Genomic DNA, 15,781 nt, shown 5'->3' with positions numbered 1-15,781 from the left:
TGTGTATCACGACTGCCAAATCTACAAGGATGCTTTTTTGTCATTTAAAGGGAACAGTCACATCAATCACACCCCTCATTTTTTTCTTGGCTTTACTGTAATGGAGATTATTATAAGTAATGGGAAAACAAAAAGGATTCACTTTGCTTCACTAATAGCTTTTGCACGAATCACGCCCGCGCCTGTACACCTGGGGGAGCTGCTCGCACGGCTACAGCAAGGGCCGGAGGTTTGAGCAGCGATGACCATACAACCGCAAATCGCCAGGGGCAGCCGGAGCAAGACAGGCCTGGGAGAGACTCCGGCTTTCGTGGGTTCCACTTCCAGAGACCCCCAGGACGCACCTCAGCCGCCAACAGGGCCCGCCCCAGGGCCGCAGCGACTCCCACCTCTTGACAGCAGCAGCCCCTTCTCCGCTTGCTTTCGGCGCTGCTTTTCTACAACGCTTGCTTTTTTTTTTTTCCCCCTTCTTGCAGGGGAAGGGGCATTTGGATGGACGGCGATGAGGGGGCACCAGACGGGCGGCAGCCCCGCCCTGAGGGGAGGCGCGGCCATGGCGCCCTGAGGTAGCGCCGCCCCCCGGCCAGAGGCACTCCCGCCCTGCGCGCGCGCACTCTCCCCTCACTCCCCCCGCCCACCCCCGCAGCCAGAGCATGCGCAGAGCTGCCGGCGGGCGCCGCGCGGCCCTCGCCTCATGGCGGTACGTCAGTGCCCGCCTCGGCGGCGGGGCCGAGCTCTGTGATTGGCTCTGGGCAGGCGGAAGCGGCCCCGCCCCCGGCCGGCCGCGGGTTGGCGGGAAGGGCTGGCGGGGCCTGGGCCGCTGCGGGCCTGTGTGCGGGTTGGGCTCGGCCTAACGGCGGGGCGCAGGCGGGGAGGCTGTGAGGTGAAGGTGGTGGTCGGGTCAGGCCCGGCCTAGCCTAGCCTAGCCTAGCCTAGCCCAGCCCAGCCTATCCGGAGCCATGCAGGCCTTCCTCAAAGGCCCGTCTTCCATCAGCACCAAGCCCCTCGCTGCCAAGGAGAGGGGCGCGGCTGGCGCAGCGGGGAGCAGCGGGGAGGGCAAGAGGCTCAAACCCATCCCTTGGGTGGAGAAATAGTAAGGGCTTTTCTGGGGCAGTGGGGTTGCTGACCAGGGTGGCCGTGTCTGGTCATGACGGGGGTTTCGGTTCTGGAGGGGGTGTGGAGCACAGCAAAGGGGTTGCAGCTCTAAGTGTCTCCACCTGGGAGAACACCTTTAACTTTTCCTGTTATGGGGGAAAGCCAGCACTGTGAACTACTGTAAAAGCCCTTTGTTGGTGTTTCTGAGCAGAAAATGTGTCCATTGCCTCTGTCAAGCAGTGCTGTCTCATTGCTGTGGCTTGGTGCAGAGGTGCATTAAATGCTTCGGTTTTGGGAAGCCTTTATCAGCTCACAAAGTGGTAAAATACTGTAGTCTGCAGTACAGTTCTGCTTCTAAAACCAGCTCAGGCAGGTGTTGACAGTATAAATAGATGAACAGCTTCCTGGGAGATTAGATCACTTCAGTAATACAGAGCAGAGGCATTGGACAGATTTCCTGTTATGATTTTGACCTCAACTACAAAATTTGCTGTAATTCTTCAGTACCTGATGTAATCAGAAAGGGAAGAGTTGTTTTTCTCAATTTCAGTTTTCTTCGGAAAATTTGTTAGCTAAGAAATTGCATTTAATGTCTTTTTATCTAGTCGCCCAAAAAATGTGGATGAAGTCGCCTTCCAGGATGAAGTTGTTGCTGTGCTGAAAAAGTCCTTGGAAGGTGCTGATGTAAGTGTAATGATAACATTCACCCAATCAGTATGTTTAGGCAGAAACTAGCCAGCGGCAATGAAAACCTCTCTTTTCTAAATTAGCAATGATCATTTTTACTGTGGTACTTTACGAGCAAGCTAAGTGGCTTCCTCATAGTATGGTGTGAGATATGTGTAAAATTTGTGATGTTTCCAGCCCTCTAAACATTGTAAAGTTGTCAGCTCTGTGATGCAGTTTGGAATTTTTCTGGAAAAGCTCAATGGGTAAACTACTTGTTAATAGTTTCAAATCTGGAAAGGCTTTTGTTGTCTCTACTATTCAGCTAGTACTTTTGACATTTGTGTTTAAGAGAGGGGAAATTTTTCTTTCATATAAAAGTCTGGATTGCCAGTCATTCCTAAACAGTCCTGGTTATCTATCAGTGCTTCTGTGAAACTGCTAAACATTAAAACAAATATGCTGTTTGCTAATGAGGGAAGTTTAAGTTATAAGTGCCAGGTCTGCTACTTAGTGATCCACAAACTTTTTGGGGTAAAGTTTCCAAGTAAGTCTCTTTGGCTTTAAAAATCTAGGTATGACAGTTGCACTAACTTCACTGCAGCATTGACATCTGTGACCTAAGAATATAAAGAGGATGAGCATTTTCAATTGCTTTTGTTTACACTTGCATTTGCTTTTGGATAAAAATTTAGTAAATACTCGGTATGAATGATGGTTATTTCCTCCAGACCACTTGATGGGGAGGTGGAGGGACTGCAGGGAGAAATAAAGTAGGTAGCCAAGAGATGGTTGTGCTTTTTTGCAAGTCTGGACAATTCCTTCCTTTGTACATGCTGAGACTTTTTTTTTTGCTCTATGCTTTACCTAGAAGGTCATTCTTGTGCTCCAAAAGCTGTTTCTGTTTTCATGGACTGTTAATGCCAGCTGAAGTAGTTGGTAAGGATGTTCTGAAAATGACATTTATGATATGGCTGTCTGCTCACCAAGAGCTAAAAGAAACAATTTGGACCTTCCAGAGTTTTATGCAAGAAACCTTTCACTCATAGAGTGCTCTGATGCGCAATATGCATAGGTAATCTTTGGTGTTTGAAAATTTTATCTTAAGACAATTTTCTCTGCAGTTCTGTTTTGACTAATATGAGTCTATTTCTATCTGAAAAGATCTGAACTTGCAAAAGCAGATGTACCTTTTTTGAGCACAGGGAGCCAAAATGAAGCTGGTATGACAGAACTGGGAAAGTCGTGTATAATTTCTTTCTTTAGGTCATGTCTCCAGATTCAGTTTACTTTGAGAATGCTTTTGTAATGTGACCTTGTCATGTAATGTTGTACCCATAGAAATCTGGGTTTCAACAGCAATGCTGCTATATTATAGTATTTGTACAGTTGAGGTAATTAGTAAGAAATGATTAACAGTTAAGGAGAAATGAGGTGCTGCCACCTATTCTGTCTGGACATATCAGTTGTGTAACATTGCTTAGGTGATGGGTTGTGAACGTCTATTTTGAGCAACAGCTATTTAAAACCTTAGAGCTTCTGGGTCAGCAATGTTTCTTGAATTATGAGCCTAGTACACTTGCATTGATTTCTTGCCTCCTGAGTTGAAAAGACAGATTATAACTTCTGCTTATGGTTATGGGGTTTTTATTTTGCCACAGCTACCCAAACTCAGCAAGGCATTTGAGAACAAAATCATTCAAGTACTTTAAAATATTTAACACTTGGACATTTTTGTTAGTTCTTGAAAGGACTCATTCTGTCAAAAAGGCAAAAGTGTAATTTAAACTCTGAGATGGCTGGTACTTATTTCAGAAGTTCTTACTGAATTTGGAGATCTGGTGAGATCAAAGAAACAGCTGTGACAACGCTGTAGGTTTGTGTAATGTGCTTTATTTAAACGTTAGTGTTGAAAATGGGGAGCCAGTCATTTGTTGATTGGCCTGTATTTGTGGGCCTTGGTCTGGGAGCTGCTAAACAGAGCAGGACTTTTAAGTCCTGATATATCTCCATCTGTCTTGTTATAAACTGGGAAGACCAGAGTCCAAGGGGTTTTGAACTGGAGAAGTTGATTTCTTTCTCCCAGGACTGATTTGTTGTTGCTGTTTGCAAAGAAACTAACGAATGTCATAGTATTCTTTAGTTTTCATTTACTTGATAATATCTTAATGACTGAAAAGAGAGTTAGGCATAGGATTGTCATTGCAATTTATATTTTCACTTGTACTGGAACTTCTAGAAGAGGAGTTGGGGTTTGCACTATATGCAGTAACTTTCCCATAAGCAGGATGATGCCTGCAGGTATCCTACTTACCCCTGCCAACCATGGAAAAATGGATAACCAGATCAGGTTGCAGTCTGTTTAAAAATATTGCCACAGTTACATAAAGGATTAGGCTGTGCTTGGTGAAAAAGTAGTGTAAACACTGGTGACAACTTCAGTGAGAAACAAGCATAAATGAGGCTGAAACAGTAGTAAAGAAGTAAAGTAAAAAAAGTAAAGAAGTAGTAAAAAAAAATTGGATTTAATGGAATTAGCAAACAGATTCTTATTAAAACTTTTTACCTGCTAATGATTACTAGTAGAGTATGAATTAGCACAGAGGCATGAAATGATGAATCTCCATGAAAATGTCTGCCCTTGCAGTGTGCTAACCTAACACGGTTGTTGGTGAATTTTCAGCTGTCAATTCAGTAAACATTTCCTCTCCCTAGAACTTTCCTAAAACATGCAGTGGGACAATAATGTTGTGGTATCTAATTAAACTGGAAAAAACATTTGTCAGTACTGGATGCTGTTTACTTTTTAGTAATTAGGGAAACAAGCAATGAATGATTGGCAGAAAGAGCAGGCAAAACTTGAATGGATTTATTTACTATAAATTGATTGAAGATTGAAATTCTTCTATCTGTACTTTTACAGTACATACACAGTTGCATCTGATCTCTGTGTCTTATCTTAGTTGTTAAAATGGGATGCTTGCTACCAAACTGGTCTGTCTCTTTCATTTTCTGATTATGGATTATGTACTCCTGCATTTTTCTCTGCTCTTTGGATGTCTTTGGTTTTGCTGTTCCCATTCTGTCTGCATTGCTTGCTATATTCCACATAAAATTCTCTAATCTAATTTTAGTTGACTCTTTTTAAAAATAGAATATTTATTAAGGGCTGGAAATGAAATCAGACTGAGAGGTTTATCTTTTTGCTGTTGATTGTAGGAGACACTTGGATTCTTGTTCTAAGAATGTAGAACTGGAACATCCCCTACTATCAGAGGCAGCAGTTTTAAAGTGCAGCCTGATAATTTATAAGAGGGGTTACTTGAAATAGTAGTATAGAAATCTATCACTCCTATGCTAATTAGGGGGCTTCTTGATTTCAGCCAAAACTTAGTCATGGTTAACTTACACAAATTTGGTTCATGCCAATTTTGTTCTTTGTCTCTGTGTTGCTCTGATATATTTATGAAGATCAGTCATGTTCCCTCTCAGCTTTTGTTGTGCTGAACTAACTAAATCAAACACTTTTAAAAAGTCACTTCTCATAAGATAAGCTCTTCATTCCTTTACTAACCTTTCCCAGTTTGGATTCATCATCCTTAGCCAAGGATGACCTGAACTGTGTGTAGCCTTCCAGATGAAGTCTTATTAGCCCTTTGTTAGTATTAATAATTTTTCAACCGTATTGAAAGTGCATATCCTAGGACCACCGTGTTACGCAGGCTTATACTGTTCTCTGACCGACAGACAAAACAAAGTCATCTTTTATTTTATTCCATCTGATGAATTCCAGACATCTGGCAGATATTTAGTTATATTCTCAAATTGTGAGATTTTATGCTTTGTGCTGCTAAATGTCTTCCTATAATTATTACTGCAGTCTTTGCTGTGCTGCTTTGATCTTCCTGTGTCAGCATATTTTTTTTAATGCATTCCTATTTTTCATGCTGAGGTTTTTAATTAATGTGAAAGATCAGTTAACCTAATCTCTTTAAGAAATGCCACTGGTCTCCTCCTTTGAAAAATTCTTGGATGGATGTAGAAATTTGCCAGCGCTATGCATTCCTGTCAGTTGTTACAAGCATCTCTGTGATTAGCGTTAGGCTGTCTCTGCATTACACTCACTGCAATGTAGCACAGGCATTCACAAGCTACCTTGTACTTATTGCAGTGGAGTTAATGGCAGCACAGAATTCTCAGTGTGGCTTGAAAAGATAGTCTGGGGAGATGAGAAAGTAAGGGATGGTTAACCTGTGACAGATTTTGTCACAGCTGCACTGCTGGTGTTATCCAGACTGTTTGAGGAGCATCCTTGGATAAGTTTGCATGTCACTGCAGTCATAACAGTAAGTTCTGTAGGCTTTAGTGATCTCAGACATGACCTGGAGGGAATATATCAAAATAAAATACAAATTTAAGTATCAATTTTGATAGAACATGTGATGGTACCACCAAGTAACAGCCTGTTCATGCTGTATTATAAACAGCAACTGTTGTCCTCCTTTAGAGCACTATGTGCAATGACCTAGAAGTGAAAGACTTGATACTAGTTTCTGTTTTATTAGGTGCTCAGATTTTCAGTAGCTTTTCCTGTTTATGGTTTGTCGAGTTTATTTACTTTCTTAAAAATGGTGCCTTGCTGTTTCAGCTTCCCAATCTGTTGTTCTATGGCCCACCTGGAACTGGAAAGACTTCCACTATTTTAGCAGCTGCTAGAGAACTCTATGGGTAAGCTGGAATCATGTTGCTTTGGTGTAAGTGACTGTCACATGTCTTCTAATCATATGACGGAGTGCCTCTGGTCATTGCCTCTTCTTATGTAGCTTCTAGGTCTTTTTCAGGAATATCTTCACATTCTAATTCAGCTCTTTCTCATTTGCCCTGTCACAAGTCAGTGATTTCTGTTACCAATATAGACTTACAACACTTGAAACTGGCAGCCATGTAACCCTATAGGAAAGAATATGAAAAGAAATAGTTTGGATATGCCTTACTGAACTTTGTAAAGAAATTTCAATTTTAATGGTTTATTCAGTAAGTCATTAGCTACACATAGATCTCAAAGTACTTCATAAAATGTCTGAATTGTAATCTTTCCGTTATGCCCACTGAAGTGTGTCTGGAAGTAATATTGGGAATCAGACTAAATTCAGCAAGTGTACATTCATCAACTCACTTGTAACACTTGGGAGTCTTTGAGTATTTTGAGGTTTTTTTTAATTCAGTGACCCATAAGCAAAAAATGGATGAAAAGGTGGTTTGATGTTACAATGAAATCTAATGTTGACTTTAGTACCGCCCCCCATGTTCCCTGTCATCATCTTTAATTTTTGGCTCATGTTGTTTTTTGGACAGAACTGCTTCTAGTTTAGTATTAGGAAGACAACTCCACATTGTGTGTCCATTTGAATTCCCAAAACTTAAAAAAATGAGTACACTGGCTTTCATCAGAGGTATTGCAGGTAAATACTGCCTGTATTATACTCTAGATATTTCTTGCTGGTAGTATTGCAGTGGCAGAGCACTGCCAGTGACTGGATCTGGGCATTTTACTTGTTCTTCCACAATGCTCACAGCATATAAGTAGAAGGGTGTATAAAATAGAGTGCTCTGAACTTATGAAGCCAACTTGCTACTATTTTTTTCCTGAATAACTGATGTAATTTTACACTTCCTTGTTTTCTGCAGTCCGGGAGGCAGTTGTAAAAATAGCTGATGGAAATTCATACCAAATTCATTTAATGATCTCAACTAAACTGTCTCTTAACAAAGTATGTTATTTAGTAATGCTGGCAAAAATAATACCTGCCATTCAAAAAGGCCAGAATGGTTGTTGATGTACTCTATGATGTATCATTACAAGATTTAGCAGCTAACATGTTGTAAAAAATTTTGCAGGCCTGAATTATTCCGGCAAAGAGTCCTGGAGTTAAATGCTTCTGATGAGCGTGGAATACAAGTGATTCGGGAAAAAGTGAAGGCTTTTGCTCAGCTAACTGCATCTGGAAGCCGTTCAGAGTAAGTGGTGGATCAAACCCCTCTTGCTTAGGACAAAGCATGTGGTTGTTTTTGTTAAGTTTGTAATTCTAATATAAATAATGAGTCAGCACTGCCCAGAAGTTTGCAACACACACAGTGCTTTGGCTAAGCTTTGACGTCATGTAATTTCATCTTAAGAGTTTGAACACCTGGGAGGAGCTCTTACTAAGTGCTGTTAGAGTTAGGGAGAGGCAGACAGGGAAAACCCCAGAAGATCAGGCCTTCTGGATTTGGTGATACATTGTTGCCTTTGCTGATGTTGTCTGGCTACCATAGAAAAGCTTCTTTGAGTAAATTGCGGTGGAAGTTGCTCCTCTAGTACCTCTAATCTGCAGCATCTTGTACAAGATGGGTGCTAGTTTATAAGATGCTAACAGGATTCTGGTGTTAGGTGGTGAGAAGCCCTGTGCAGGTGAAGCCATATGTGTGGAAAAAGCAGATTGTGGAAAATATAGCAGGAAGAAAGTGCATGCCAGGGCTATCTGGCCAGAAATGATCTTGTGTACTGAAGTTAATCAGTTATAGTGTTCTTTAAAGTTCAGGGAATCAGGAATCCTGTAAAAAGAAGAGCTGCATTAGTTGTTAAAAGAAGAAACTAAAAGCAAGAGTGTGGCAACTGAGGCACGGACTCTCCATTGAAGTGCAGAAGGAAAATCCTTTATTATTAAAATGGTACATACTTATGCTCTCGCTATGCTCTTGCTACCTTAGCTCTTACTTCATGATAAGCAAATCAGCAGGTAGACGGTCATCAACACTCTTATCCCACAAACAGTTCCATACCACACAGGCAGTCTCAGTGCTGCCATTTTGTTCACCACACTGGTACAGCCTGGTATCTCTCTTTGAAGACCTGTTTCTCCTCCAAACTTTGCTGCTTCTCCAGGCCGATGCAGAGTAGAGCTGGCACTTCTCCAAGCCAGCGCAGGACAGAGCTGCCTGGCTCACCAAGCAGAGTTCTCTCGAGCAGAGCTCTCCACCTTCACCAAGCTTCCCAAACAGAGCTCTCTGGCTGAGCTGATCGGCCGATGTCTATTTGGCTCTTAAGTTTGAATCTCCCACAGCTGTGCAGGGCTGACAGGCCAATGCCGACTTGCCTCTTAATCATTTACCAGTAACACATGATTTGACTCTTAACATATTGAATCTCCCACAGCTGCGCAGAGCTGACACTCCCACACAAGAGTATGTATTTTAGAGGACTTTTGCAGTATTCAAGTGTTGGTCTTTCTATGGCAACTCAGTCTCCCCTTTTATTACAAATATGAGTCCTTTATGTAAAAATAATGAAAAAGATTGAACCTCTGAATATGTTCTATTTATCAGATATAAATACTTAAGTAAAATATGACTTGCTATTTGCAGTGACTTTTTTTTTTAACTTGGTCTATACACTGCATGTTTCCTGGATAACGGATTTCTTACTTTTCAGTGGCAAAATTTGTCCTCCTTTTAAAATTGTAATCCTGGATGAAGCAGACTCAATGACTTCAGCAGCCCAGGCAGCTCTGAGACGCACAATGGAAAAAGAATCTAAAACAACACGCTTCTGCCTTATTTGTAACTACATCAGCAGGTATGTGTGGAATTTGTTGCTTATTTGGACTTGTTGCCCTTCTTGTTCTGTAGTCTCCCCCCAGCCCCTGCTTTGAGAGGTTGATATGTAGGTTTCATAGTTTTCAATTAACAGAGAGGTAGCTATGCAGATACAAGACTGAAGACAATGTTTAGGTTTCAACTTTTATTCTTTACAGTGTTGCAGTTTTAAGGTTATGTTGCCCTTTTCTGCCTTGATAGTTTTGTCTCTATGAACTTGATGCATGCATTCATTTACCAAACATTGACCTTCCTTTCTTTCAGAATAATTGAACCTTTAACATCTCGATGCTCCAAATTCCGCTTCAAGCCTTTGTCAGACAAAATCCAACAGCAGAGGCTGTTGGACGTTTCTGAGAAGGAACATGTGAAAATCAGTAGTGAGGTAAGTTCATGGTTGCCATGTAATTTTATTGCTTAATCCAGTGCATAACTGCATTGCAGTGAAAGGGGCTAAGTCAGCATACTTTTCCAGACTGCTCAATTGTATTAAATACAGTATATAAACTCATTTAGATATTACTTTGCTTCCACTGATGGAATGAAGTTTAAGAGTCTTCTTAAAACCAGAGAAACATCCACCAGAGAAAATTGAAGCAAAATTGTAGGGCTTTTTGTTCTGTGCTGAGTATACTTGCATTAAACCATGCTTCATTCTGAAATTGCCAGCATGCATTTATGTTAATAAAGAGGTTGTTTTATAACTTGACTATTGTGCCTGTCTGTGACAATCTGCTTTAGGCACTACTTGATGTTTTAAAATCAACATGCTGAGAAAGTGTACTGGATTTTAATTAACAGTGAACATATAACTTGGCATTTTCTGACATTGTTTTTCAGGCAGTATCATACCTTGTTAAAGTGTCAGAAGGGGACTTAAGAAAAGCAATTACTTTTCTTCAAAGTGCCACTCGCCTAATGGGTGGAAAAGAGATCACAGAGAAGGTAGTCACCGAAATTGCTGGGGTAAGCTATGCTTTACAGTTTCTCCTGTAATTGGTCCAAAAAGCATTTGTGTAGTAAGTCTACTTGCTACCTGTATCTGCCTTTGCTCAAAGTTTGATTAAAAAATTGGTTTATACCCATCAGTGTTGCAGTATGTTACCGATACATTATCCACCAGAATTTTAAAGGCTGTCTGATTCTGTACACTTACTATATAACAAGTTTCTATCAACTTACTCTGTAAGTCAAGGAAAACTGTAGAATAGTCTTATAATTCAAACTGAAGTTGAACTTTTCCCCCCATGAATACAAAATGTATTGCCTTTTGTGGGACAGACTAGAACATATTTTTGGCGCTTTTATGTGTGTGTGTTATAAGTATGTGTGTGTATATAAATAAAATCATTGCAAAATATGGTTTGGAAACACCACAGGGCAATGACTTTCAGTAGCAGCTTTCATCTTCACATTCACAGTGACGGTGTCTCTTCAAGGATGTGTATGGACCTTGCTTTTTAACAAAACAGTAGTTTTGGAATGACCTAGGAAATACTGACAGGGACAGGAGAAACCTGGGAGGAAATGCATTTAGTAAAACTTGTGTGAAAATGTTCCTATAACAACAAAACACCCCCTAAAGCACAAAATGTGAGATCAGGAATTGAGGAGCTGAAAAATAAATGCGCTTTAATGATGGACACTCTTCCCTTGAAGGTGTTACCATCATAGCTAATTGTAAGGGTTGTGAGGTTTTCACTTTGATGGAACCAGAGGTAATTGTCACTGTGCATGCTTTAAACAATCTTCTCGGTGAACTTGTTTATTTTTGTGTATCTAGCTGTAGAAAAGAGCTGGATTTTGCTTACAGGTATCTGTAAATCGCAATTTCTGAGAAACCTGGCAGAAGTTGACTGTGATGATAGGAAAGAGAAGCATGAAATTATGTTACTGAATAATGCTTGTTTAAACCAAAGGAACCCAACTTTACATCTTCGTTAAAGTCTTCAAGTTCTTGGTTATACATAATGTTTTTGACCCTGGAATGACCTTACTACAAAAGATTAGTAAAGAAACTTTGAAACTGAACTGTCCAGACACTCAACTGACAGGAAAGACAATGAGTAGAAGGGAGAATGTGGGCAATGCTTCCCTGCTCAGAGCTAAATAATTGCATCTGTCAACATTTTTTCTTCTGATTTACTGTCTGATCTTGTTGCATTGGGCTTTTTTTGTATGTCCCCAGTGCATCACTGGAGAGAAGACTGATTTGCAGTTTTGCTTAGGTGTACAATGGTACAGAAAGCATTGGCTGATCTAATCGTTGACGTAGGTCTTCCACTTAGTCAGTGTCCTGAATAAGTGATTTTGTGTTGGATTTATGAAGGTGACTTTGACTATTCACTATCATTATATAGTTTTTATTTTAATATAACCAATATAGGACAAATATTACAATCTAGTGCTCACTCATAAAATTTAGCTAGTCTTACATACTTGCTTGAAAGTGGTTGGGTGTGTAGAGGAATTAAATGCTAAAATGGCCTCCTTCATGAACAGTTTGTAGTTGTTTGTAAGCATCAACTTCAATTTTAAGTTTACAAAGTTGAAATTAAGGAATGTAACTTCTTGTTACAGGTCATCCCTAAAGAAACAACTGATGAACTGCTGTCTGTCTGCCAGAGTGGTTCATTTGAGAAACTGGAAACACTGGCAAAGGTAGATTCCTGTTAGTGCTCTAGCCTGGATATTTTTCTAGGTCACTGCCCTGCGAATCCTTTGCTTGCGGGGCTGCAGCTGAAGAACATTTGTCCCCAGGTCAATTAGGATGCACATTTCAGAAGGCATGTCTTTACCAGTTAGTACTCTGATCTTTACCTTTATCTTTATCTGAGGAAGAGCTGCAAATAGGATTCCCTACCAGTGTGACTCTGGTTTTCCCCTGAGCTAAACTGATGACATGTGGAGCTGTTAGCCTGAATTAGGCAGGCGAGGAGTTCCTAGCGAGACACTTGGCTCAGGCCTTTAAAACTGTGTCTCCAGTGGACTCGACTAGTCTCTGGACTCATCACCTTCTTCGTTACATGGAAGCTGTGTTAGATGAGAAGTATCTGAATAAAGCTGTAATAAGTCTTCAGTTTTACAATATTTCATGTTAATCTTACAGTACACTAGTGATTAAGTTTGTCTTAAAATAGATATTGCAGGGCACAAGCTACCGGTTTCTAGAGCTGGATTTATGTTCTTTAATACACAAAAGGTTTTTTCTCTCTTTGAAGAATGGAAAATTCCTGATCTCATGGGTTTAAAGGAGGCTCAGGCAGTCTTGAACTGGACTTAAAATCAAGGATTTGTCCCTGACAAGAGGGGAGCATGCCATAATACCATTCTCCCTTCCAGTGAAATGTTCTATGCCTGTATGAAAAAAACCAGTATTGGTCAGTCTCCTGCTTTTTACTTGGCTGAGCCTCATCAGATAGTTTTGGCAGGACCTCTGGATTTGAGTCTGGATTTATTCTCATGTAGACTTGCAGCAGATCTCAGAATTGTTGTGCAAGGACTTGTGCAGATGTTACTGCCTTAGACTTTCACATTTACTTGCCATGATGTCTGAAAATGTGTTGATCTTAAGAGGTGATGATACACATTTTCTAAATCCTTGCATCTGGTATAGTCTTTCATCAAACCATGATCTAATCTAATGTAGTAGTTTGGAACTGTTCTCCAGTTTCTTGAGTAGGTACTTCATGGTGGGGTTTTGTTTCAAATATGCTCAATATGCAGTTGACACAATTTGAGTACATACTTCTGTAAAGCATGGGTGTTTATTTTGCTGTACAGAAAAATAAGGTTGCACCAACTCTTTTTCTGTTTCCATAAACTTCTCTCTGCCTAAATGGCTTCATGGACTACTGTTCTCGGTATTTGCTGTTTTTATAACTTGGCACTACTGATTTTAAAAAAAATGCTATCTTTAGTTGCCATGGCTTTTATTTTATTGAAAAAGTTTTGGCCTTAGATCTCTGTATGCCTGAGGCAAGCAACTAGCAGATGAATAAAGTAGGTGGCGCTTTAAAATGTGAGGGCTGTAAAGCTGCCACATGATGCTATGGATGCTAAGCTTTCCTAATTTTAGAAGAAGATTGGACAGGTTCAGTGAAGGTTGTTAAATGCTTAAAATGTCTCTAGCTCACAAAATCCCTGAGATCTAAATTGTCAGAAGCTGGAAGAATATTTGGGCAAAATTATTGCTATATGCCTGCCATGCTCTTGCAGTCTTTCCTAGGTGCTCACTTTGGGTCACTGTTGGGCAGGATGCTGGACTGTGTACAAACTGCTGACCTGTCCTCTAAAGTTTAGAAGTTTTGGAATAAATTTCGGTACAGTCTTTCAGTTCAGGTGGAATTTTTCAGATTGGTTTTCCATTTTGTGGTGTTTCTGCTGCTGAATTATTTCCATTTTCCTCTCTCCCTGAGACAGAATCTCATAAATGAAGGCTATGCTGTTGCTCAGCTTGTAAACCAGCTGCATGATACTATTGTTGAGAGCGAAGATTACAGTGACAAGCAGAAATCTGTCATAGTTGAGAAACTTGCGGTAAGTCTGTAGCTTCAGTTAAAATCTAACACATTGATGTCCAGTGATTAACTTTTGTTTATGCACTCTCTCCCAAGAAGTATATACATGATTTGTATACATACACATAGTTGAGAACTGTCAATGTTAGGCTAATGGTTGGACTAGATGATCTTCAAGGTCTTTTCCAACCTAGACAATTCTGTGATTCTGTGGTTTTGATTTCTAGTTCTGAATGTTTCTTGGTAGAACCTAAATTTTTGTCCTGAGAAATTTCATGAGAAGGAATTGAAATCCAGTAAGATAAGTGAATTACTAGCCATATTATATTGTTCTAAGGGGACTCAAGCAAGAGTTTGGGGTTGTTTTTTTATTTAATGTAAGGTGGGAGGGAAAATTAAGGTGAGATTACGTCAGTACTTAAAAAAAAATTAGGAGCTACAAAATGCAAGGTTTTGTTCTGGTGTGTAAAATAATGCCTTTTCAGAAAAAAAAGAGTTAATTAACCTGCTAAATTTTGGCCAAGAACAAAAGATAGCTGTGGTGGAGGTTTTGCTAAATTTACTGGAGAAAGGCAGAGAGCGTTGATGACCTGCAGAGTGATGCTCCTTGCAGTTTGTGCAGAGCAAATGGGGCATCCCTGCTTGTGTATCAACTCTCAGGTCTTGGCCTCCTCAAGAAGATGGAGGCTGGAGAGGTAATTTTTCCCCATTTGGTATGATGGGTATCTGGTGTGTGACGGCTGGAGAATTCATTGCCAATTAAGTAAACAGTTGGCAAACTGTTCTCCACTGTAACCTGAGGGAGGGCTGGCCTGAGCACCACCATTTTAAGAGGGTTTTACCTTCTCTTTTCTGTTTGCAGGAAGTAGACAAATGCTTGGCAGATGGTGCTGATGAATACTTGCAGCTGGTGAGTCTCTGTGCCCTTGTGATGCAGCAGCTCACCCAGAACACTTAACTCCACCACCAGAGTAGAACAGCTTTTTGTTTGGCAGAGGCTCTGAGCCGGGACCTGTTGACTTTTGTACTGTTTTTTGCAATAAAAGGACTGCTCAGCAGTTGGAAAGCTCCTGCTGGAGTATTTTATGCATGTTTTTACACTAGGTTAGTTAAAGAGATCTCTGGCTGCTAAGGGGCCAGCCATGCTCCTGCTTTCCATTTTTTTGTTGTAGACTTATACATGAAAAGGTAAATATATCAAAAATGTGCATACATACTATACTTAGTCATTATCAGCTGAAAGCAGAGAAAGGAAAGCCCACATTGTTTAGTTTTGAAAGTATTGACTTGGCAAAACAATTGCATGAGGCTTCAGACTAAGCCCAGCTCCTGAGGGTGCACATCCACCTCCATTGTGTGTTGGGCCCTTTACCATTAAATGCTGCAAAAATCACTAAGCCTATTACTTTTATTTCACCTAAGCTTTGTAAGAAAAAATGTGGGGTGAAGGGCAAGTCACATTCTGATAGAAGTTGCTTAGATTTTCCTGAGTATCCTATTCTAAACCAGTCTTTGAAGCTGTTACCTGTATAAAGAACACAGCTGGGGGGGTTGAGTCTTGGAGCCGTCTGAGATGCTACTTTGGATGCTGTTTGACTTGACACTAGACTCCCAGGACTGCCCCACCATCCTGAATGCAGTAAACAAGGGCCTTGGATGGGTAGTGAATATAAACAGTGCAGGCAGGGGGCTTTTTAATCAAGGTAGTGAGTGATTATTAAGCCATTTTCTACTCTGATGAAAGGGTATTTTCAGCATTATGGACACACGTCCATCACCCCTGAGCTATGTCAGATGGGCCAGCCTCTGTCACTTCAAACACAGCCCAGGAACTGATAAAGCCCAGGAGACCTCACCCTCCCACT

General features: G+C 40.7%; 1 protein-coding gene across 1 annotated transcript; it reads left to right on the top strand.

The window, feature by feature from the left end:
- Positions 1-775: 775 nt before the first annotated feature.
- On the top strand, positions 776-14,985 carry RFC4 (replication factor C subunit 4). The gene is made up of 10 exons (XM_074834158.1): positions 776-1,093; positions 1,701-1,779; positions 6,410-6,489; positions 7,660-7,779; positions 9,233-9,376; positions 9,661-9,781; positions 10,237-10,362; positions 11,977-12,057; positions 13,819-13,935; positions 14,779-14,985. The coding sequence occupies exons 1-10, from the start codon at positions 960-962 to the stop codon at positions 14,872-14,874; spliced, it is 1,098 nt and encodes a 365-aa protein (XP_074690259.1). The 5' UTR covers positions 776-959; the 3' UTR covers positions 14,875-14,985.
- Positions 14,986-15,781: the final 796 nt, after the last annotated feature.

This window comes from Strix aluco, chromosome 9 (assembly GCF_031877795.1).
Source record: "Strix aluco isolate bStrAlu1 chromosome 9, bStrAlu1.hap1, whole genome shotgun sequence".
In the NCBI taxonomy this organism is placed as follows: Eukaryota; Metazoa; Chordata; class Aves; order Strigiformes; family Strigidae; genus Strix; species Strix aluco.
Note: the sequence above shows the minus strand (reverse complement) of the source record. Positions and strands in the feature narration are given on the sequence as shown.

Excerpts from the sequence above, each read along its gene's own strand:
- RFC4 (XM_074834158.1), top strand. The coding sequence starts at position 960 with ATGCAGGCCTTCCTCAAAGGCCCGTCTTCCATCAGCACCAAGCCCCTC. Across the intron at positions 1,094-1,700 it reads ATCCCTTGGGTGGAGAAATA|TCGCCCAAAAAATGTGGATG; the intron begins GTAAGGGCTTTT and ends CTTTTTATCTAG. Across the intron at positions 13,936-14,778 it reads TCATAGTTGAGAAACTTGCG|GAAGTAGACAAATGCTTGGC; the intron begins GTAAGTCTGTAG and ends TTCTGTTTGCAG.